Source organism: Aspergillus mulundensis, assembly GCF_003369625.1.
Source record: "Aspergillus mulundensis strain DSM 5745 chromosome Unknown scaffold_17, whole genome shotgun sequence".
NCBI classification, from domain to species: domain Eukaryota; kingdom Fungi; phylum Ascomycota; class Eurotiomycetes; order Eurotiales; family Aspergillaceae; genus Aspergillus; species Aspergillus mulundensis.
The window spans coordinates 329,915-353,302 of record NW_020797905.1 but is presented as its reverse complement, the minus strand read 5'-3'; the positions used below and the strand labels follow the sequence as shown (position 1 = coordinate 353,302).

General features: G+C 53.6%; 8 protein-coding genes across 8 annotated transcripts; 2 read left to right on the top strand and 6 right to left on the bottom strand.

Moving 5' to 3' along the window:
* Positions 1–34: 34 nt before the first annotated feature.
* On the top strand, positions 35–2,398 carry DSM5745_10907 (uncharacterized protein; the record flags this gene model as incomplete). The annotated part of the gene is made up of 6 exons (XM_026752923.1): positions 35–441; positions 511–556; positions 622–1,106; positions 1,205–1,348; positions 1,614–1,729; positions 1,794–2,398. The coding sequence occupies 6 exons, from the start codon at positions 35–37 to the stop codon at positions 2,396–2,398; spliced, it is 1,803 nt and encodes a 600-aa protein (XP_026598561.1).
* Positions 2,399–2,512: 114 nt separating this feature from the next.
* Positions 2,513–3,878, bottom strand: DSM5745_10906 (3-ketoacyl-coA thiolase peroxisomal A precursor; the record flags this gene model as incomplete). Its single annotated transcript, XM_026752922.1, has 3 exons — positions 2,513–3,311; positions 3,363–3,807; positions 3,869–3,878. The coding sequence occupies 3 exons, from the start codon at positions 3,876–3,878 to the stop codon at positions 2,513–2,515; spliced, it is 1,254 nt and encodes a 417-aa protein (XP_026598560.1).
* A 1,027-nt stretch (positions 3,879–4,905) lies between these two features.
* Positions 4,906–5,342, top strand: DSM5745_10905 (uncharacterized protein; the record flags this gene model as incomplete). Its single annotated transcript, XM_026752921.1, has 3 exons — positions 4,906–4,986; positions 5,149–5,181; positions 5,247–5,342. 3 exons carry the CDS (start codon positions 4,906–4,908, stop codon positions 5,340–5,342), a joined length of 210 nt encoding a protein of 69 aa, XP_026598559.1.
* A 940-nt stretch (positions 5,343–6,282) lies between these two features.
* DSM5745_10904 (uncharacterized protein) lies at positions 6,283–8,890 on the bottom strand (the record flags this gene model as incomplete). The annotated part of the gene is made up of 3 exons (XM_026752920.1): positions 6,283–7,204; positions 7,251–7,840; positions 7,886–8,890. The coding sequence occupies 3 exons, from the start codon at positions 8,888–8,890 to the stop codon at positions 6,283–6,285; spliced, it is 2,517 nt and encodes an 838-aa protein (XP_026598558.1).
* Positions 8,891–9,108: 218 nt separating this feature from the next.
* DSM5745_10903 (uncharacterized protein) lies at positions 9,109–9,417 on the bottom strand (the record flags this gene model as incomplete). Its single annotated transcript, XM_026752919.1, has 1 exon — positions 9,109–9,417. One exon carries the CDS (start codon positions 9,415–9,417, stop codon positions 9,109–9,111), a length of 309 nt encoding a protein of 102 aa, XP_026598557.1.
* An 810-nt stretch (positions 9,418–10,227) lies between these two features.
* DSM5745_10902 (PE repeat family protein) lies at positions 10,228–15,520 on the bottom strand (the record flags this gene model as incomplete). Its single annotated transcript, XM_026752918.1, has 4 exons — positions 10,228–12,749; positions 12,805–15,081; positions 15,129–15,237; positions 15,374–15,520. 4 exons carry the CDS (start codon positions 15,518–15,520, stop codon positions 10,228–10,230), a joined length of 5,055 nt encoding a protein of 1,684 aa, XP_026598556.1.
* Positions 15,521–18,761: 3,241 nt separating this feature from the next.
* Positions 18,762–20,290, bottom strand: DSM5745_10901 (uncharacterized protein; the record flags this gene model as incomplete). Its single annotated transcript, XM_026752917.1, has 2 exons — positions 18,762–18,983; positions 19,046–20,290. 2 exons carry the CDS (start codon positions 20,288–20,290, stop codon positions 18,762–18,764), a joined length of 1,467 nt encoding a protein of 488 aa, XP_026598555.1.
* Positions 20,291–20,808: 518 nt separating this feature from the next.
* On the bottom strand, positions 20,809–22,738 carry DSM5745_10900 (fungal specific transcription factor domain-containing protein; the record flags this gene model as incomplete). Its single annotated transcript, XM_026752916.1, has 3 exons — positions 20,809–21,695; positions 21,742–22,081; positions 22,130–22,738. The coding sequence occupies 3 exons, from the start codon at positions 22,736–22,738 to the stop codon at positions 20,809–20,811; spliced, it is 1,836 nt and encodes a 611-aa protein (XP_026598554.1).
* Positions 22,739–23,388: the final 650 nt, after the last annotated feature.

The window sequence follows — 23,388 nt, the reverse complement described above, 5'->3', positions numbered from 1 at the left end:
TCCTGTATAGACCACTTCTTATCAATTCAACACAATGACATCGGCCTACACTCCAAACCAGCTAGAAGCGTACCTGGAGCGCATCGGATACGCAAAGACCGCCTCCGGAACAGGTCGCCTCCGGCTGCAAGAGCTCCAGCTCGCAATTCAACAAGACCCTCTAAAAGCTCTAGGAGAACTCCAACGCCGACATCTGGCTTCAATACCATGGGGAAACACAGCTATCCACTATTCCCAACATCACAGTATCTCTACCCACCCATCGGCGGTGTTTGAAAAACTGGTCGTTCGTCGCCTCGATGGGTATTGCATGGAAAACACCAACCTGCTCTACGTTGTTCTCCGGTCCCTGGGCTATCAGGCGTATCCCACAGCAGGCAGAGTATCGAGTGCTGCGGTTGACCCAGCGAATGCTGGTCCGGAAGTTCGATATGGCGCTTTGTATGCCTCCCCATCATGCTGCCCTTAGAATTCCCTGCCCTTAAAATTCCATTGCTGATACATGCGCAGGGGACATATGGTCATTATCGTCACAATCGGTGGCTGGAAATATATGGTATGGACGTGCAATGCATCGCTTTGTTACTGGGCAAGAAAAAAAGTTAACTTCTTCTGGCCTAGGTCGATGTGGGATTTGGGAATAATGGACCGACAGAGCCGTTGGCCCTCCTGAGAAACGTAGCTGGGCACATAAACCCAACACTTGAAATACAGTTGGACAAAGAGCCTCTCCCTGAAGCGGTCGACCAGAGTCAAGAGTTCTGGGTTTACAAAGTCCGCTACAGGCCGGATAAGGGCTGGATTCCTATGTACGCATTCTCCGAGACCGAGTTCCTACCGCAAGACTTTGCGATGATAAACTTCAACACAAGCATGCAGCCGAGTAGCTGGTTTACGCAAAAAGTTGTCTGCGTTCGGCACATTCTGAATCAAGACGAAAGCAATATCGAGGGACTGTGCGTTATGGCCGGGAAAGAGGTTAAGAGACGTGTGGCTGGAAAGTCGGAAATCGTGCAGAAGCTGGAGACCGAGGACGATAGGGTGGAGGCTCTTGGGAAGTGGTTTGGTATACATCTTCTGGATCATGAGATTGCCGGCATTCGGGGGTTAGGGTCTGAGTTGCAATAGTACACCTAGACACCTGGATAGGCTCGATATACCATTGCAGTTGCATATTTTCAAGACGTTGGGATTTGTCATATAGATATCTAGATATAGCGATCTACAAAGATCTAGAGGTTCGTGGAACAGGATGGCGGCCTCAACAGTTAAATCCACCGAACCCCAACCTCCGAATGGTCCAATCCGTCCGATCCTCGGCTATTCTAGAGCTTACGCTTAAGCTTAAGTATACCACAGCATCTTGCACTTCTCTCAAAGCACTCCTTGCCTAGCCAGTAACTAATGGGACAGATTTGTCTTCTTTCCAAACCCTTACACCATCCCCGTCTGCCTTTTACCAGGCGAAGTTATCTCTGTGCTCCCCTCCAGACAACCCCGCGCTTCCCCGCACCGTTCCTCCGCGCCATGTCGACCTCCATCCAAAAGAAGCTCGATATCCTCCAGAACTATTCTGCCTGCGATGTATGACGACCTACTACTGACATACTCAGTCATACAGATAACAAGCTAATAGTCCCACGTTTATACCAGGTCTCAGACGCTCTCCTCAAAATCCAGAAACCAACCGATGGATCTCCCTCGCGGGCTGGGCACCTAGCTGATCTCAGTATGCCCTTATACCCAATCTACCTCGATCTGCTATGCACAGATAACTAACCCACACACTACAGCCCCCTTCTCCCCATCCCTCGGCCGCAACACAACAGGCCCCAAAATCATAGCTCCCGCCTCAACAATCCAATTCATCCCCAAGTCCTCATCCGCCGCGTCCCTCCTCACAGAATTCACCTCCCCGCCCAGTGAAAACCAAACCTTCCCAAAGGGCACGCACTGGGTCGACAACACCGAGCCTAACACAATCGTGCTGATCTCGCAGCCACCGGGTCAACAGTGCGCCGTCGTCGGCGGGATCATGGCCGTGCGGATGAAAGCGCTCGGCATCAAAGGCGTTGTCGTGGACGGGCGGATCCGAGATCTATCTGAAATACAGGGCGCAGAGTTACCGGTTTGGGCGAAGGGGACGTCAACGGTTGGGACCGGGGCGGAGGCGAAGCCCGGACTGAGGAATGTGAGGGTTGATGTTGGGGGCGTGAGTGTTGAGCCTGGGGATATTGTCTTCTGTGATCCCTTGGAGGGGGTTGTTGTTATTCCGAAAGATTCGCTGGATAAGGTGCTGGAGGTTATGCCCGGGATTGTGGAGGCCGATGATAGGGTTAAGGAGGCTGTTGAAGGGGGCATGAGCGTTTTCGAGGCTTTCAAGAAGTTCAGAGGATAGGATTGACCCTGCATTGGGCTGATGGATTATTTTGGGTACAATACATTCGATCAATATACAATACTAGCGCTGGAAGATAAGACAAGAAAGTAGAATCTAATGATACCAGCTCATTTACTCCCTGACCCAAACAGCAGCCATGCCCATACCAGTACCAACACACATACTAGTAACGCCCACCTTTTTATCCGTGCGCTTCAGCTCGGTCAACAGTGTGCTGATCTGACGCGCTCCTGTGCAGCCAAGCGGGTGCCCAAAAGCGATAGCACCACCCTTAGGGTTAATCTTCTCCTCAGGCAGCCCCAGCTCATTGATACACCAGACACATTGCGACGCAAAGGCCTCGTTGATCTCATAGATATCGACATCGTTCTTTGTGATGCCCGCCTTCTCCAGCGCAACAGGGATAGCCTTCCATGGGCCAATACCCATGAGCAGCGGCTTGACGCCGACAACGCTAGCGGAGACGAACTTGCCGATGATCTTCTGACCAAGACGCTCAGCGGTCGAGCGCTTCATGAGGAGCACGGCAGCGGCGCCATCAGAAATCTGAGAGGCGTTACCGGCGTGGATGGAGCCGTCCTTCGCAAAGGCCGGGCGGATCTTTCCGAGGGACTCAGGGGTGATTCCGTCACGGATGCCGTCGTCGGCCTTGACGGTGATGGTCTTCTCTTCGTTGGTCTTAGGGTCTGTCCACTTTACGTCGAGAGGAAGGATCTCTTCGTTGAAGAGGCCTGCTTTTTGAGCCTTGACAGCTTTTTGGTAGGACTTGGCGGCGAAGGCATCTTGTGCAGAGCGAGGAATCTTGCGGTCTTTGGCCATCTGTTCGGAAAGAACGCCCATGGGAACTTTGCAGTTTGCGGCTTCTTGGTGGTTCTCAAGCAGCTCAGAGAATTCGGTGACAGCACCGGGACTGTGCAGGTCAGCATTTCACTTCGTCATAGTATGTACAGTTGCCACTCACCCATATTGGGAGCTCATGCTCTCCACACCAGCACCAATACCAACCTCAATCATCCCGGTCTTGATGGCGTTGGCAATATCAACGATTGCCTGCAAACCGGAAGAGCACTGTCGGTTAAGACCCTTAACGGCCGTAGACTCAGGGAAACCGGCGACTAGAGCTGCAGCACGGAACTCCGTAGCTCCGCCGCCAGGCGCAAGGACAGTACCGACCGAGATGTCCTCCACCAGGTTGGGGTCAATCCCGCTGCGGTCGATCACGCCCTTGAAAACACCGGCCAGGATATCGGCGGCGGCGGTGTCCTTGAAACCTCCTTTGCCGCCTTTGGTGAGAGCACTGCGGAGCGCGCATGTTACGACGACATCGTCGGGGTTCTTTTCGGAGATAACGGCAACTCCCTTCTTGGGGCCGATATGGGATGCCACTTGGATTAGACGCTGCTGTGCTGGGGAAAGTCAGCACTTTTTGCCGATTACTGCGTATTGAGCAGAGGAATAGTTGCTTACCACCAGACATGATGACGTCAACTGTTTACAAGAAGAAGAGCAAGAGATAACAGCAACCGCAAGGACTCGAGGAGTATTGTGAGACGAGATCAGATGCAAATCTCAGGGAGCCTCCTTTTATAACCGAAACAAGAAGCAGCCGAGTCCTGTGGTCGCTGGGCTTTCACCAGTGATTATGTAGCCATCCTGTGAAAATGCCGAGGTCTATGGATCATCGTTGTTCCCGGCGCAAGTCACGAGATTCCAGCCCGCGAGGGATTCATGTGAAGATGATGAAGCTCTTACGCTGGCTGACCCTGGTCGCTGTCGAATACATTGTTGCTCCTTTATACCGACTCTAGTCATGTACAGTAGTCGATGCCTCCATCTGGCTTCTATAGTGCCGTAAATTACTGTCACAAGCTTCTTCAACAAGGGTAGGGCAAGGCTAGAATAATTCGGAAACTCGGCCTTGCGATCTGACTCCTGAGGAATCCTCCGCAGAACGTGAGCCATTCCTAAGACGGCTAGATAGTCCTTGAATCGCACTAACCATGTTCGGGATAGTCAATCCTCGGCCATCACGACGGCCTCCGAAAAGCTTCAAGATCTCCGACAAACCAGGACCCGAATAACATAGAAGTCATATAGCCACAATGCGCAGATTACCACAATCTCTTCTTTCCGCGGCCCTACCAGCCCGACCAATCCCGTCATGCTCTCCAACCAGCAGACTCCCACCCTATTTCCGCGCACCCTTTGTACATACCTCCCACCCAGGCCTTCCATTCTCACCAGAACAAGAAACTAACGCAGCAGCAGAACAACAACAGCGCCCAAATATTCGCGCAATGCCGACTCCTATCCCAAACCCCCCTCCTCGCAAACGCAACCTCAAACTCCCCCTTCCGCCTATCCACCTCGCAATCCTCAACCACACCATCACCAGAACCCGAACCACACGCCAGCCCTTTCCCCGAACCCGAAAACAATACCTATATCGACCCTAACACCGGCCTCCCGGTAAAAGACTATAGCCGCTACCCGCCAAAGCGCCAATGGCCCCCGGACATGTCGAAGCTCTCCCCGAAACACCAGTTCCGGCTCGAGCGCAAGTACCGCCGGCGCGCGGCGCTGAAGTATGAACGGCCGAAGTGGACGAAGGCGACCAAGTTGGTGCAGTGGGGGGCTATTGGATGTATGTTTGTTCTGTTCCGCCTTTATGTGGGAGATGCGTGGTCGGGCATGCTAATGGATTTGATGGAATAGTTGTTATTATTTACGCGCTGCTCTTTATGCAGTGGGATGAGAGGGGTGGGAAGCCCATTGAAGAGGTATGTCGTTTCCTTCCGCTATCCTCGTCCGTCCGCTGGGTGCGTGGCTAACGCTGAATCTGCAGCTACGTACCTACATCTTTGGAACCCTCAAGGGTGCATTCTCTGCTCCCCCGCCTGCGTCTTCTATGCGGCGCGCCGAGGAGTCGGCGAAGGAGTAGTAAGCTTAGCATACCCTAGACATATCTATCTTAGAAGTATCTACGTCCTCAACAAGCCGTGTCCGTAAGTATCTGGCATCTGGGAATGGTAACCGCATACCAAATTCCCAATACTACTTACTGTATATCATGCATAATGTACAAGTAACAGCGTGCCTTCCTAGAAAGACATAAGATCATACAACAGAATAACAAGCGAGACACATGATAACATATTCAATCCATTGTATTTACACCAACAATCTCCTCAAGCTATTTACTGATGAGAACGAGTCGCCCACTGTCACTCTTCAATCTGACGTCCATAACCCACCCACCACACACCACATCCCCACAAACAAAATCAATCATAATATCTGCATTGCATTGCCTGAGTCTGTACTGTACTATGCTAAATCGCGATATGCTATCTGTTCTGTTGTGTGCTGGGCTGTCAGTGCATGCGTTGCTTTGCGCAAAAACCAAATGTTCAAAGGTTCAAGTGTCAATTCAAATGAGAGAGCGTGTGAGAGTAAAGAGAAAGAGGCCCGTTAATCATGTCGTAAGAATCATGTCGTTTCAGCATGGCAACGGAGTAAAGAAGGAAGGAAGAGGAGACTTAGGTAGATGAATGCAACCCATTATGTGGAAACAAAACGCCAAGATGCCAACGCCGTTCTCCAAGATGAGATTCAAGTAGAGCTGTACACAGAAAGACAGACGTTCTGAGTGGCTGAGTGGCCAAAGAAGGACTCGAAGATGATCAACAATGGCGCAAGACGGATGAAGATGAAGATGCTGAACGCCGGTCAAGATGAAGATGGATGTCGGATAGATAGATGCATGATGCATAAGATGATGCGAGTGAAGTCGAGTCGAGTCGAGTCAAATCTAAGCCGTAGTAATAGCATAGTATAGCATCACCCCCGTACTCATTCAGAAATTCCTTAAGTAAAATAACTCACAGCCAATCCCCAATCGGATCCACTTGCTGCTTCTGACCTCCGCCACCGCTGCCAACAGGGATGTCAATCTTGAGATCGAGCTTCGGCGGCAGATCATTCAGCGCACCCTTCTTAGCGGGGCTCTTAACGGGTGACCTGGTCGGCGAGACAGTCTCCCTCGGCGGGCCTTCCCTGACAGCAAGATGTGGCCAGCCATCCTCCACAGCAGCAGAGACCCAAGTCCGCAGGACATCATGGACAGAGGAGTAGAATTTCTCCTTGCATGTCCTCAGCGTACCGCCCATGACTTTCTCAAATCCGGACGCACGGAGCTCGTTGCGGAGATTGTTGCGCTCTTCAGCTGTTGGTAGAGATGCAATAAGGCCGTTGACCAGGTCGATGTGGGAAGCGAGGTAGTTGGTTGCATCCCATTCTACGCCTCCAACGTAAGGTGCTGCAGGGACAGGGGGACGAGGTGTGGGAAAGTGACGCTCGTGGTAGGTTCCGGAGGTCTGGTCAGAATGCACAACGGGGATAACGTTGAGGTGATGTAGGAAGATCCAAAAGACCTCTTTGGTGACGTTGGATATTTCTTTACACCACACTCGGTAGGGCCGAGATTGGTAGATATTGGCGATGAATGAAAGGGGTTGGTTCTCCTCGGGGGGATCTCGTAGGTATGAGAGAATTCGGGTGGTGCGGGCTGCTGCGTCCTCGGCGGATATTGCTGTTGATAGCTGTGTGAAAATGAGATTGGTGATGATGCCGCGGGTGGTGAACTCGCTAGGGCCTTTCTTTTCCTTATCAAATAGCATGCTCAATAAAGCTGGGAAGAGTTCGCCCTCAATGTCGGTTAGCCGCTGCAGCGCAACGGACGTGGTGCAGAGAGCCTTGAGGCACAGCAGTGTCTCATGAAGAAGATTATCTTCGTGCTCCTCCCTGTTATGTGTCAGCGCTGTTCTCCCTATAGATAAAGTAGACGTACCTCCACTCAACCTTCATGATACGATAGACCAGTTGCACTATTTCATCCATGCCCCCTTCGGCAATGAAGCTGTCAACCCAGCTGATAGTCTCATTACGGAGGAGAATTCGAAGTTTGTGGATTTTGCCGACCTCAATGATCTCAGGCTTTTGGATCTCCTTCAGGTAGTGCACAAAATCCGACGGATCAGTGGCTGTATCACGCTGTGCCGTGACTGCGAGTGATGTTGAAGATGCGTTGGGAGTTAGGATCTTGGATAGCCCAGGTGCACTAAGATCAACGGACTTTGGTCGTCGGTGAGAGCTTCCACTCTCTTGCCGCTTCTTCGTAGGCGACGATGAGTTGCCCCTGCTGAAGTTAAAGCCGCGGCTTCTCGACCGTGATCGTGAGCCTTTTCCATCATAGCTATCGTTCTGTTCTTTCTTCTCCTTTCCGCGGCCCCGACGGCCTGTACTCTCAGTTGCGTAGGTGCTGGCGGCACTATGAGGTGTCGTACTTTCGAGCTTGTCTTTCTGGATAAAATCGGCTTTGATATTTGTGTCCAGAGACCTCATCTTGTCTCTCATATTGTGAGGAATGTTCCTCGCATCCTGTCTGGTTAGCACAAACCATACAATGGAAGTAGGTATACTAACAAGTAGCTTCTCAAACTCGCTCTCCAGATCCTTCGAGTTAAGCCGCTTCTGCAGCTCGGCTTCACGCTCCTTCGCATTGAAGGCCGAAATAACTTCCTGCACGCGCGAAGCCTTCTTCGGACTTGCCTGTTTCGGCTCTTGCTCAGGGCGAGCATCAGGAGAAGAGAGACCCCTAGGCCGTCCACGCTCCACCTTTGGAGAGGGATCTGGTTGATCAACAAGAGACTGCTTGCTCGCAGAGAAACCCCCGAAAATGTCCTTCATCTTGGAGCCCCCGACAAAGAAGTCTGACTTTGGGCGAGGCTTCGAATTGGCATTAGTCCGGCTCGTAAGGGATGGTTGATGGTAGTCATAGAAGTTCCGTTGCTGGGCCGGACTGTAGCGGTTCGGCGTGTAGAGCGAGACCTCCTCTTGCAGGGTCCGCCGCCTGTCGCTATGCGCCGGGGAGGGCTCATCGCGGAATGACGACGTAGGTGTCGCGTACTGGGCCCAAATCGGCGAATGTAGGTTATCGACAGCGTCAGTAGGGCTTCGATTCTCCTTGTCGCGGCCGTCTTTCACCTCGTCGCTTTTCCGTCCATGCTGCGACCGTTTCAATATGGCCGTGAAACTATTGGTGGATTTCGCCTTCTTCGGCTTGCCGCTCGCGTCGTCTGGTGTCTTTTCTGGCTTGCGCTCGATATAGTTCTTGAGCGACTTCAAGGAGACGGCGCTCTTCGTCTTCTTGTGCAAGCCCTTGCCGCTTTTATCCGGGGAGCCAGGGTAGAACAGGGAGTCTGGCGCATCATTGGGGACGATCTCTCCGAGAGGTTGTTGGTTCATTGGAGGGTAATGCTGGTCAACAGGGGAGGAAGGGTAGGGAGAACCGCTCATGTACGGCATTGGGCGGGCAGCGTCGTCGGCAGATTGATTTCGTCTATGGCCGAGGAGCGCTCGAAGAACGGACGGCTTGGTCGGAGAACGGGGCGCATCTTCGAAAATAGCGGGCGCCTGCGTGGAAGCCATAACGTGTTTCTGTGCAATCAACCGTCAGCATCGAGTCCGAGGTACATGGTATGAACGGGAACGGATAGCTGCACTCACAATGAACCAGTACTAGAACGTCCCGAAGCAAAAAGAAGCAAAGACAAAGCAACAAAGACAACCAGCTCAACTCAACTCAAAACCAAGAAAAGCAGCGCAAGTCGCACAGCTCCGATGCAACAAAAGACATTGACGAAAACTCAAAAGGCAAGAGGAATGCAGTCCCGTCGCAGCGGCAGAGTCAGTAGAGGCTTACCGCAGGCAGGGCAGGCCAGAGCGTTCGCGGGCAACCAGGGAATTTGAAGCAGTCGCAGGACAACAACCAAGGTCAAGAGGCGATCATTATCCGCTGCCTTCAAGAACCAATCTGCCGACGCCACTGCAGGAGCTGCGACGTGGGTGGCCAGCAGCGGAGCGGAGGAGGTAAACATGATGCGGGAAAGGAGGTTGCTGGGGGCAACACGCCTAGTGAGCCCGGGGGTTGGCGCCCCTGCCGCATCGCTGGCCATCTCCGGCCCAGCCTACTCTGTTCTGTCGAATGATCTCGCGAGGCCCTGGCTGTGGCTTGACTCCAATAATGGGGTTGATTCGTGACACAATGGCGGGGTTGACATTGTTTAGGCCCTTCTGGCTGTTGTTGTCGCCAGGCCTGCGATCGATGCACAATGCAGTGGAAGAGCAGGGATCGATAATGGCATTGTTACGAGAATAGGACATATAAAACTCCATGAGACATATTCAAATATTCAATGCCTCATCAGACACAACAGCCACTGGATACTCAAGCCAACAACATCGTCATGGGAGGCACGGACGCCAAGAAGCGAGACCCCATTGAATGGGCCTGCATTGATGCCTTACTCCAGCTGCAGATGCCAGCTTCTAATTCTAGACCGTTTCAATTGCGGGGAAGAGTCCGAGTCCATCGTGTCAGTGCCCAGAGGGCTGGAAAGAATGCATTCTCTTGTACGGGGTAGTATGGCAGTCTGATAATACAAAATGGGATGCAAAGCCCTAAGCTAATCACAAGAAGAGAAAAAAAGAAAGAATCTCGAATATTCAAATGCAGACACCGAGTGATGCGCGTTTCCTCTTGTCATGAACCATGATCTTCGTCATGAACCTTCACTTGTGTGTATGATATGATGTATGATGCTCCATGCAAATGCCTCCGCGATGTAGCCAACTGCCATCGCCAATCCAAAACAGAATGCAAAGCGATGCAGAGTAAAGCGAAAAGTAGAAGGGTAGAAAGTTAATAATGCATATAGTTTGAAGAAGTATTGTCGTATGTTCATATGTTCGTTTCATGTCGTTAATCAATGCGCCGCGATGACGGCCTTGAGCATACCCTTGAGCTTGGTGGCTGCGCTGGGCGGCGGGGTGGGCTCCCGTCTGCGATGGTGACGATGCCGCCGACGTTCAGCGTCGTCCCCTCGGGATCGAGGGGCCTCGTCCTGATACTCGTCGCGGCGCTCGCGCTCGTCACGGCGCCGCTCCCGTCGGTCTGAACGGCGGTCGTCTCGCTCATTGTGCTCGATTTCTCGCGCCTCGGCGACCGCCTCGGACTGTCTCCGAGCCCTACGGGCTTCCGCACGAGCAGGATCCTCTTCTTTGCTGCGGCGAGAACCACTGGACCGCTCCACCGAAGGTCGTACTTCCCGGGCACGGCCTTCTTCCTTACGATGGGAACCAGTGGGCCTTTCCGTGGTAGGTCGTGCTTCCATCCGAGCAGGATCTTCCTCCTTGCTGCGACGAGAACCACTAGACCGTTCCATTGAAGGCCGTCCCTCACTTTGATGGCGATGACTGTGGCCATGGGAGTGATGGCTAGTGGACGAGCGTCTGCGCGGCATATCGGGGATGTTCGCCGCAGCCTTGGTGCCATTGACCTTGGGAAGTGGCTCATTGCTCGAAACTTCCTCCTCCGAGGGGACGTATTTTAAGAAGTGTCGGGGCTTGGAGGGGGTTGACTGAGAGTGTCTGGAAGATGGTGCCCGGTCGCCGTCGCGGCTACCTCCTCCTGAACTTTTCGGTATTGACTCCTTGGGCACGGATTCTCTTTCCCTCGTGCTTCTGTCCCTGGTGCTGCTGGTCCGCTCAACGCGCGCATGCCGTTTCGCTCTTTCTTCATCTGCAGCAAGCTTCTGCAGTTTGCGCAGTTCGCGTTGAGATTTTTCTTCGTATTGCCTTCTTGACTCCTCCAGGGCCTCCAACCATCGCTGACTCAATTTGTTTCGCTCGGCCTTCTGCGGCGGTGGAGGCGGAGGAGCAGGCTGGGCATGTCGACGCTCGCGTCCTTCCGAGGAGCCCTTGGAGGGCCGTCGTTCATCGTAGGGATCGGACACGTACGACTTTCTTCTTCTTCGCCTGGCACGCTCCAATGATTCTCTGGGAGCAGAAGCGTACTTGTCTTCTGCCGGAGCGTCCCCACCAATTTCAGCTGAAGTGTCGGGCACCAGCGTCCTGGGCGAGGGCTCGTCATAGACGTACTCTTCTTCGAGTCCACGGGTCGATTCTTTGGTGGGCTCGGCAGTAACAGGATCGGCTGGATGTTCGGATTCGGTCGCTCCATACGCAGCGGCAGCGGCGGCCACAGCAGCAGCAGGAATCAGATAGGTGGCTGGAGAGTCAGACATGTCCAATCCCCTTGATGTCTCTTCAACAGGCTGCGCAGGTTCCTCGGCAGCCACCGGTTCAGCGGGCTCTTCAGCCTCGGATTCCTCCACGAGGAATTGTTCCACTGCTGGGACAGGGGCTGCAGCCTCTTCAGCAACAGGTTCCTCGATAGATGGCGTCACAACAGGCTGTTCCTCAACCGGCGGTTCTTCAGCTGGCGCTTCAACAGCAGGCTCATCAGGCATTTCTCGTGTAACCGCAGACTCCGGCTCTGCTTCTTCAGTAACAGGCGCACTATCTGGCTCTGCAGCTTCGGGAACAGCTGCGGCTGGCCCCTCAGCAAGGACCTCGTCTTCGGCGGGTGCTATTTCAGCAGGCGCTGCCGGTTCGGAAGTCTCCTCTGCTGGGGGCTCGGGTGTCTCGTCAACAACGGGCAATTCCTCGGCCGGGGCCTCGGGTTCTTTGACCTCGTCAACGGGAGCTTCCACAGCCGGTTCTTCTGGGACAGGCTCGCTCGGCGCAGGCTCTTCCGCTGCTGGAACTTCCTCGACCACAGGCACAGGGGCTTCCTCGACCACAGGCGCAGGGGCTTCCTCGACCACAGGCGCAGGGGCTTCCTCGACCACAGGCGCAGGGGCTTCCTCGACCACAGGCGCAGGGGCTTCCTCGACCACAGGAGCAGGGGCTTCCTCGACCACAGGAGCAGGGGCTTCCTCGACCACAGGAGCAGGGGCTTCCTCGACCACAGGAGCAGGGGCTTCCTCAACCACAGGCACAGGGGCTTCCTCTACCACAGTCGCAGGGGCTTCCTCGACCACAGGCGCAGGGACTTCCTCTACCACGGCCGCAGGGGCCTCCTCAACAGATGGGGCCTCGGGTTCCGCCTCAGCTGGCGCTTCGGGGTCGGCCGCGTCAGGAGCATCTTTCGCAGTTTCTTCAACTATGGCCTCTACCACTTCTTCCGCCGGGACCTCAGGAGCTGCAGTCTCGGTCGGCTCGGGCTCAGGCGCAACCGCTTCCGCCTCAGGAGCTGTAGGTACTTCCTCTTCTTTTTCAGCTGGCGTACCGGGAGCTTCATCGAAGTCAATCAAGTCGGCTGCTTGTCTAGATGCCTCTTCTGCTTCCAGCTCTGCATCCCTTGCTGCCTGCTGCGCCGCTGCTTCATTCTCTGCATCGACTTTATCAGACGCTGCCAGGGGATCGCACTCGGGGAAGTCATCTTCTTTACCTGGTTAGCATGTTATTCCTAATAAGAATTGCGATCGGTTGATACGTACCGTTAGCAGCTTCATCGGCAGGTTTCTCCGGTTCTGCAGGCGTCGGCTCAGCCTCTTCGACCACGTCCTTTGGTGCTTCGTCTGCAACCTCAGCGGTAGGTTCGGGCGCTGCCGCTTCGTCAGGTTCCGCAGTGGGCTTCTCCTCCTCAGGCGGCGCTTCAGCTTGAGGTTCAGCACTTTCAGCTGGCTCTGCAACAGTCTCCGCAACTTCCGCAACTTCAGGTGCGGATTCTTCAACAACCGGTTCAGCATCAGCTGGCTCTGCAACTTCGACAGCAGGCGACTCTTCCGCTGGCGCAGGCGCAGGCGCAGGCTCGGATTCCCCAATGGCCAGCGCTGGTACCTCTTTTTCAACTGGATCCGCGGGAGGTGCTTGCTCAACAGCAGGTTCCTGGGCTGGAGCCTCAGCCTCGCTAGGTTCCGCCGCGGGTGCGTCATCGGTGGCCGCTGTAGCTGTAGCTTCTTCAGCTGGTTCTGCCACAGGATGTTCTTCGGTGTGCTCCGCTGGCTTTTCCTCCTCAGCAGGCTCAGCGGTCAGAGCGGGCTCTTCAGTTGTCTCAGGAGCCTTTACCTCCTCAACAGGTTCTTCAGCAGGCTTGTCATCTTCAGTTGTTGTTGGTTCATCAGCAGCGACAGGCGCGTCAGAAGCGGGAATATCAGCAGGAACAGCAGGAGCTGGCTCTTCCTCAACCTTCTCGGGAGGCGGAGACTGTTGGCCCTTCTTTTTCTTTTTGTCTTTCTTCTTCTTCTTTCCTCCCCCGGTTGCGGGCGCCGCTGGCTCTTCTGGGGCAGCCTCTACAACAGCTTCGGGCTCAGATGCGGGCTCAGATGCGGGCTCAGGTGTTGGTTCTGCTGCTGGTTCAGGCGCTACTTCAGGTGCCGGCTCTGGCTCTGCAGGTGCTTCTGAATCTGCAGCTGGCTCAGGCACTGATTCAGATTCTGCAGGCAATTCCGGCTCTGCAGCTGGCTCAGGCACTGGTGCCGGCTCTGTAGGTGTTTCCGGCTCTGCAGCTGGTTCAGGTACTGGTTCCGGTTCTGCTGGTGCTTCAGGCTCAGCTGCCGGTCCAGGCTCAGGTGCTGATTTTTCCACTGTTGGCTCGGGCTGTGCTGCTTCTTCCGCCGCTGGCTCGGGGGCTGGCTCAGGTTCGGCTGCTGCTGGCTCAGGCGCTGGCTGTTCAGGTTCGGACACTTCGGGTGGGGGCGAGTCGGTTGCTCCACCCTTCTTCTTCTTCTTCTTGTCTTTCTTCTTCTTCTTTCCAGCTGATGGTGTGACTTCCTCCGCCTGCTCCTCCGGAGCCGCTGCGGGCTCTTCTGCCTTCGGCTCTGATTCTGGCTCGGGAGCTGCTTCTGCCGCTGGATCGGGCTCTTCTGCCTTCGGCTCCGGTTCTGGCTCAGGAGCTGCTTCTGCCGCTGGTTGCTCTGCTGCAGGTTCAGGCTCTGCCGCTGGCTCAGGCTCTGCCGCTGGCTCGGGTTCTGCTGCTGGCTCAGGCTCCGCTGCCGGTTCAGTTTCTACCGCAGCCTCGGATTCCGCTGCTGGTTCAGGCTCGGGTGCTGCTTCTGCCGCTGGCTCTGGTTCCGCTGCTGGTTCGGGCTCTGCTGCTGGCTCTGGTTCAGCCGCCCCGCCCTTCTTCTTCTTCTTTTTGTCTTTCTTCTTGTTCTTCTTTCCGGCGGGCTTGGCCTCTTCTGCTGCTGACGTCTCCGCTGGTGTTTCCGCTGGTGTTTCCGCTGGCGTCTCGGCAGCAGGCTCAGGCGCAGGTTCCTCGGTTGGTTCTGGTGCAGCCTTTTCCTCCGCAGCGGGCGCAGGAATTTCTTCAGTCACGGCTTCTGCGGCAGGTGCATCTGCTGCCTCGCCCTCTGTGGGAGCAGGCTGCTCTGCCTCCGCGGCCGGTTCTGGCGCGGACTCTTCGGTCGGCGCCGGCGTTGCCTCGGGCTCTACAGGGGTTTCCGTTTCAGGAGACTCTGTAGCAGCTGGCTGATCCTCGGTCGGTTCTGTGGTTGTTGCTTCGGCAGGCTGCTCGGCTTCAGCCGCTGGTTCAGTTGGTTTCTCTTCAGCAGGAGTTTCCTCCGCTGCAGGCTCTGCCGCTGGAGCTTCGTCACTAGCGTTCTCAGCAGGGGCGGCCTCTGCTTGTTCGCTCGTTTCGGCGGCGGGCTCGGCTGATTCTTCGGCTGGCTTTTCTTCGCCAGATTCTGGAGTAGCCTCTTCGGCAGGCTTCTCTGCCTCGCCTTCGGCTTTGGCCTCTTCTACCGTATCAGGAGGTGTCGTTGCACCCGAAGATGCTATATATATTAGTAGCTGGAATGAAAACGGGTGGAAATAAGCGTACCTTCTGCCTCTGGCGAGGAAGCATCTTCACTGCTTGAGTCCTCTTTCGGAGGCGCATCTGGGGCTGGGGTCTGGTCCTTCTCAGCATCCGCGGCATCGGGCTTGTTGTCCTGATTTTTGTTCGTCAGAAGATCCGCAGAGACAGGATGGTATGAAAACTGAGCCGTATAACGGTCGAAGGTTTGATAACGAAATTGAGGATGATCATCGAAGGTTTGATAATTGTACGTGGGGAGCTGTGCATACTGGATCGGGGACCCCATGTTCCTCGGATTCCGCCGGGACGGAGACTGGATTGGAAACCTCTGGGTTGGAAAGATTGTTGTCGTTTACCGGGCCCCTTTTGGCGTTGTTATTCTTCTTCTTATTATTGCCGCCCTTCTTTTTGGCCATCGCAAGGGTCGGGTGGTCAGGAGTGGTGTGCCACCTCTAAAAATATGATAGGTTCGTGCGAGCTCGGCGAGGAGGAGTGAGTATAAGAAATCAATTAGACATCAGATCACGGGCCCTTGTGTAATTGTCGGTTCAGGGGCGTGGCAGGTGAGCAGTCGATTGCGAAAAAGGAAAAATAATGAGGCGACGAGACAGATGAGAGTTGGGATGTGAGAGCAGACAGATACTGGACGACCAGGGTTCAGCAGCTGTCCAAGTCTTATTGGATCGAAGGACAGAGAAAGGCAGCGGAAATCCCGTCTATCCGCAGGTCCCCGTTGAAGACCAAGGCGAGGCGACGTATCGCAATTCGTTTGCGATCCAGTTGTTTGGAATCGTCGAGATTTGGGCTTGAGATTGGGGATGTCATGGACGAACTACCCAACGGCATACCGTCTCATTGGGCCACGTCTCCATGCCTGTGGGCCGACTGGGCGAGAAGGAGAGGGCCCCTCTTCGGGAGCATTGCTGCAAAGTGCAATCGGTCTGCATTGTGCAATGATGGCTGCACCAAGGCCTGCAGTAGTGGCCAGTAGGCAGAGTGCGGCATTGGGCGAGTGTGCGTGGACTTAGTGGGGTGTAACAATTGTCACTTGGGTCTTCGAGTCCGCGGAGAGGCTGGGCCAACAGTTGGCGATTCGTGAGATGGTATGGACCACGAGTCAGACCAGAAGAGGATTCTCTGTCGCAACCCGCAACTGCATGCATTGTGTTCTCTACATTGTCACAGGGTATCAGGTACTGTACCTGAACGTCTGGGAGAAACCGGGACCATGCATCGACTCCAAGCAAGTGTTGAGTGATGATTCCTGCGTTCATCAGCATATGCCATACTGCAGTCTGCTGCTACGCGGAGTAATCTCCCCACCGCGGTCTCTGCCCAACACCACCTGTTTCGGCGAGCGACAGGAGGCTGGGACCGCTGGGTGGCAGGCTGCCAGTGCGTGGAGCAAACCGGGGCCTGGCTGTCTCATGTCAATCGGGGACGAATATTATCCGGAGCACGAGATGGAGCTTTTGCAGGTGCTTGCACTGCTTGGAGGATATATGACGATGAAACTTGATGATTATCGCACAGCGTCTCCAGATTGAGGATGGATGGAGTTGGTCGGGGCGTGGAAAGAGCAGGAAAGCAAGTGGGCGCGGGCTTTCTCCACGACCGCCACGTCGATCGCCCACAGACCACAGACCACCGTCTCCACTCTCCACTCTCCACTGCCTGACCGTCACCGACCGTCCGACCACGTCCACCGACTTTTATCTCATACTCTCAGGCCGGCGTGACTCAGACTCACATCTGGCTCTTGGAGCTCTCAGACCCCATCAGGTCATAAAGGGGCAAGATGGCAGTCGCTTGAATAATCATGATCAGCATCGACCATGATTCCAACCCCACTGCCCGAATCATCAAGAAAGCCGCACCGGCACCTCGTACAAAGTGAGGCGCGCTATAGTATGGCGGCCGACAGCTGGCCGTCTGTGCATGCAAACTGTCCGCTGCATCGAACAACCCGGTTAAACTCGCGACTACCATGTCTCAACTCTCAAGGCCTTTGTTTAATTTTAGGTCTCTTGCCCAAACCCTGCAGGTGATGCCTGAAGGAAACTCCGCGTCTACTCCTTCGGTTCTGTTGCATTCCATGCATACTCCGCACATAAGGGCTGATTGACGCGCATTGCCATTGCGGAGGCGAACATGGTACTTATCGTGTCTATCGACCTCGGTGTTGATCATCTCGTCTGGCGCCAATGAGAGGTGGAGAATGAACAGTGATTTCATGGCATGTCTACCGACGCTCGAGCACCATTCGGGTGAGAAGAACGATATCAGGCAGTCATCTCACTTCCTTCCATACGGTGAGGCCAGATATCTGTGGTTTGTTTCTCGCCCGGCGCGTCAGAGTCAGGGCGGTTAGGTAGGTTCCCAGGCGCCGAAGACATCACGCACTTAGGGTTATACTCGGTACCCTACACACTAATCTGCAGAGGTTGTCAACTCGTGAGAATGGGATTCGATTGACACGTCCCCTGTCCACGCGTCCCCAAGTCCGCTTACGATTGATAAGGCGTCCACAGTAGAAGAATATCGTCCATGGCCGATATTCTCAGGGCCAGAGGAAAATGAGGCGGTTGATATTCTGCGCAGTCGTTTCGAGCATGAATATAGTAGACTTGTCGAATCCCAGTCCATTCATAGCTCTTCCGCATCTGCGTCCACGCCAACTTTATTAGCCATGCATAAACATATAGACCTATTGCTTGGGAAAGCAGACAAAGGGTCAGGAAGCTGTTTCTCCTGAAAATACCCTCCCTACCAAGCTCCCTTGAACAGATAGAGGCAGCCACCGAACTCAACACCTCTTACTCCCCTCCGTAACCGAGTCCTGATACCCACTGGCACAGACTTTGGATGCCCTATCGCCCCCGGATTCGTACAGTGATAGAGAATGTTGACGTCCGTCTCTGCGAAATTCGTACTCGCGAGGGCAGCTTTGAGATCTGCTTCTGTAAAGCCTTTACAAGATATATATTTGGTTAGTATCGTGTTTATCCTTAAATGATATAGTTATGGGTGAGTGAAGCGCACCTTGTTAATCAGCTCATCAGGGCAGCAATCGAAGCTAGGTGCAGGTCTTGGCCGCGATGGCGGTGCCCGCGAGGAGGGTAAGGGTGTATAGGACGGTTGACGGTTTCATCTTGCTGGTTGCTAATGCGATTGTTTAAGCCTTGAAAGTCAATGATGCTGTATACCCCAAGATAGGAAATGCAAAAGAGGGATCTGGAGATGCTTGGCTTCTACTCCGGGATGATGAGTCGTTTTATAAACTTATGTGGTGCTTGCATTCTCCCTGCCTTGCGGGTTGATTGGAATGCGGGGAGTTTTTGGAAATTAGAATAGCAGGTAAAGGAATGCGAGTTACTTCGTGGGTTCTAGAATTCCTCTAGAGTAGATATCTCGAGAAGATTTGACTATTTTATGAGCCATTCCAAATTACCTTGATAGGTAGGGCAAAGGCGACTCGGGGATATCGGGTCTGGTCCAAAGGTGAAGTTAGGGCTTGCCGTCCACGTCCTCGGTCCCAATACCCATCAATCTGGATATTTACAAAGCATGAAGCCAACTAGACACATACAAAACCCGTGACACAAATAAACCAAGTTTTCAATTAAGTAATTATCCAACGTGTAGAAATGATTTCCCCTAGTAAGTATAAATAAACCGCGGGTTATGCTCGCCCAGCTCTTCCGCCTCCTCTTCCGTCATCCCCTCAACCCGCCAGTCCTCCTTCCCACTCCTCTTGCGCTCATTCTTTCTCTTGAACCACGCCCAGAAGAGCAGGTATATTATCGCCGACATGGCGACCAGGCCCATGGACACGGCGTGACCTTTGATATAACGAGGACCTTCATTGGTGGTATAAAGCTATGAGGTTGTTAGCATACGTTACACCTCGAAGACAAAGAAATATTGCAGGAAGGACGCACGAAAGGAGCAGGAATCCCCGCAGAGTTACCAATGGTAAGCTGTAATCCCGTCGCAACGGTCCGCTTTCCATAACGCGGTGTGTTGCTAGGAAGCCATGCGAGCGGCAGTCCAACAATAACGTACAGGCCCATGGCAGAAAGGAAGCAGCCAAAGTACTTGACACCGCCAGGTGCCGGCGAGACAAGGATTGCATATCCTGCCGCACAGGTGAGACCGAAAATAACCGTGAACACGGCGCGTTTCTGCGTGCGATCCGAAAACCACGCTACGACGATGTAGCTAATCGCACCGAGGGCGTAGCAAGGGATCGTAAGAGCCTGGACCTCAGCGGTACTCCAATCACCTAGTCCCTTGATGATGGTTGGTAGGAAAGTAGAGTAACCATAAAGGATGGTGTCGCCGCCAAATTGTCCGATTGTGAATAGCCAGATCTTCCAGTCTTTGAGTCCCTCGATGACATCTGCCTTGTGCATCTGGTCGGAGGACTTGGTGTGTCCGATTTGGCGGCGCATGCGGGCGTCGATGAGCTCGCGCTCGGCCATGGTTAGGTAGTGTGCGGTGTCTGGGGTATCGGCCAGCCACCACCAGATGGAGATTCCGAGGAGGAAAGTGGGAATGCCCTCGAGGATTATGATCCAGCGCCACCCTCGCAGACCAGCTACGCCATCCATGTGCCCGATGCCGTAGCCGAGGAGACCGCCGATGGAGCCAGCAATGGCGGCCGAGACGAAGAGGTAGCCGATTCGAAGGGCGTATTCTTTCTTCGTGTAGAAGCATGTGAGGTAGATGGCTAGACCTGGAAACAAGCCGCCCTCTAAGGCGCCCAGGATGATGCGGCAGGCGATCAAACCGCCATAGCTTTGGACCACGCCCGTGAGTGTGGCGACAATACCCCAGGCGGTGGTGATGAACGAGAGCCAGCGGGAGGGCTTGAATTTCTTGATGACGAGGTTGGAGGGCAGCTCCGAGAGAATATAGGTGACGAAGAGGATAGAGACGGCAATCTGGTATTGATTGCCTTCTAAGCCGAGATCCTCTTCTAATCCGTACAGGCGGGCATTTCCAATGTTGACACGATCAAGGAAACTGAGGAGGTAAAGCAACATAACAGGCGGGACTATCCATCTGTCTAATTTGCGGAGCAAGGCCTTCTCCGCGGCTGGGTCGATGGGGATGTCATGGTCAATGCGCTGCTGCTCATCCACCTCCTTGTCGGGGATTGTGTCGGACATTGAGTCTGACATGGTGGCAAAGTCAGTGGTAGACTAGGTATGGAAAGCAGAGAAAGAGAGTGAGAAGGCTGAGGGCCATGATCGTTTTATGGGCCCCCGGTCTCTATCTGCAGATACCCCGGATCGATAACAAGATAATGGGCGGCCTGCAGCGACTGGAGAATCTATCAGGTAACAGGATCTCATGGAGGAGGAGTTAGGGCTCCACGACTCCAAACCCAGATTGGTTAAGACCAGCATCGACGTGGGTCGCCTCGGTCTGGGAAGGACTTGCCGACGGTGCGGAGGAAGACCGGCAGTTTGCAGGTTGCCGACATCTCTATCTGATACTCGTATCATCTTCTTTCAATCTCGGATATTTGGAGTAATAGCATCCCGGCATAATGGCTGACAGTTATAGTATGGAAATTATCATTGCGATAAGCGTGTGGCAACACAGAGTTGCCGGTTGGCAAACGGAAGAGTATCGGCAACTGCGTAGGTCATAATAAGGTCATAAATTGTCATACTCCATACCTTAGAGATCTGCATTAAGATCCAAACATGAACTGCTCTTCGATCTCCGAAGCAAATTCCTTTAGCGTCCCATCCTCTGCGAATAAGCTATCCATCCATTGTACTTGATTTCTGTCCAAAAAGCTGCCGATCAAAGGATTTGCAAGAACGTCAACGTTGTCATAGCCAAATACTTCTGCATCTCCCCTCTCTGCGCCATCTAAGCTTATGGGAGTATGAAGCGGCTGATCTTGATTTGCAGTGGCAGCAGGTGCTCTTTCGAACCCTGCTAATGGATGACTACTTTCAGATCTGTCGACACCAACGCCGCCGAAACGGCCAGTGGATCGTAAGGTTGATACGCGTGCCTGGATGTGTGATAGTCTCTCACAAAAATCAACTGCGGGGATGTTTCCGTCATTCTTTAATGACCGTAGAACGCTCAGCAGAGTCTCCAGGCAGTCCGAGTTGACGGCCGCTGGTTTCATCATGGCAGACATGATAAGAATCATCGCTGCTGAGAAGATATGGTGGGCATCCCAAAAACCGAAAGTGGCCAGCTGACCGTCAAGGAAAAGACCTTCAACGATACGGCTGGATGCCTGCGCCGCATTGACGCAACTCTCGGCCAGGGCCAGTGTAATAGATGAGACGTTTTGCCGTGGTGTCACCTCGTCCCGAGCTTTATAGCCCAGTTGGAACTGCATCTTGAACAGATGAAGTAGGACCGGCCGGGTACATTGAATAATGCATTGGTTGTATGCAAGATGGAGACTGGCAACTGGACGAGGTGTGCCCCTCTCTTTGACTCGCATGTCAGGCGGCAGCTCATCATGCCATTCCCTTAAACTTTTTAAGATACTGTGTACTTGGTTGATATATAGTCCTTTCGTGGCCTTTGGTATTCCGTAAATCTGGGTTACTGCTGACGTGTTAGATGAGCCACAAGTCATTAGGGATGCACTTACAGATGTTCCCAATGATTCGGCCTAGTTTGATATTGATCACAAGATTTCGAGGGTCCAGGAACTCAGCCATCTCGTCTCTTGTCAGGCCATCCATACTAGGCATTTCAACGTCTATATCCTCATCCCTCACGGAGATAGGCTGGCCGAGTTTCGATGCTGAGAAACGATCAAAAAAGTAGAGCACCCACCACGTTCGGCGTCGGCTCTCTCGCTCGACCGGGGTCAAAGTGATATGTCGTGCTGCCGATCTATGCATTCCCAAGCTTAGAGCGAGTCGCATGGCTATTCCACTATAGCAGTACGCGGTTCGAATTCTTCCAAGTATTTGTGATGCCCAAGCCTGTTGCTATTAGCTAGGTGCATTACCGGAAGAGTGATCGTTTCCTACCAACAGCGTCAAAACTTCCACCAACATCAGGCAGGGTTCTTCGTAATAATCCTGGTTTTCCTGCAATAGTTGGACTGCTTGAATGTAGTAGTTCGTCCCTGGGACTCTGTTGCTGTCGCCAACTCCTCGTCTTTGCGTGTATATCTCTCCCAAAGCTATAAGGGCGTAGAACTTGCACAGCCACAGATTCGACGGTATCAGTTCTCTTCTGTAGACAGCATCGATCTCTTTCATGAATGTAACCTCGAGAAAAAGCGGGTGATAATTGCCAATAAACCGCCGCGCAACGTTCAACAATAGTTTGACATGCATCCGTTCAGGAAATGCTACACCCTGGTTCATTGGTACTCGATCTCGAGTATTGAGGCGATGATAGTTTGATAAGCCGGACGTGGACGGAGTGTAAGTGTCATCAAGGCACGATAAAAGTCGATTGCTAAAAGCAGCGCATGATGCTTCTCCAATGAATCCGGGCTCTAGAGACCGTTCATGGACTGGGTTTTCGGAGTGTCTGTCGAACAGAGGATTAAACAAGTTACTCTCCTCTTTGGACAGCGGCGGGGACTCGTCGTCATCGTCGTTATCGTTAATGAGGTTTTGTTCACTCATTGATGCTGGGCTTCGAGTAGCAAGGGCGCGCAGACGCCTGTTGTCTTCTTCGAGTTTATTGAGATAACTGAAACGTTATCAGCCTTGACCTCGGTCAGACCATCGTACTAACCTTTCATCCACTCGAATCTTTCGCTCTTTGGCAGGAAATTCGCATTCTTCGGCCCTGTTCGTAGACACACAGGCCTCACATGGCGCTTTGCCAGAACACTTGATTTTTTGTGCATGGCATCTATGACAGCTACAGTAAGGTATTAGAATAAAGTCACAGACATGGTGTGAAGTGCTCACGCTGCTAGAAGCCGCCTTGGGCGCCTTGGTCCACGGCTACTCATCGAGGGTGACTTAGTGTGGAATCTTTTCTCCTGTCAGTACCAATGCAGACTGCACGGTCTCGGTCGCATGGAGCAAAGCAATTGTGGGGTCCGGGGTAAACGGCTGAGAGACTGAAGATGAAGAGTTGCCGGAGCGTTGGAGACGGCAAATGTCACGCTACCGACTGAATCCTCCGGCATCTCCAATCTTACCGAGTCAACCAATGGGCGAACTTCCCCTCACCCCTCCACAATCGGACCTTCAACATCGCGCCCTATCTTGGATATAAACCAGAGGTCTTGGAAAGTCAAGATGTTCACTCATTCCTCAATTCC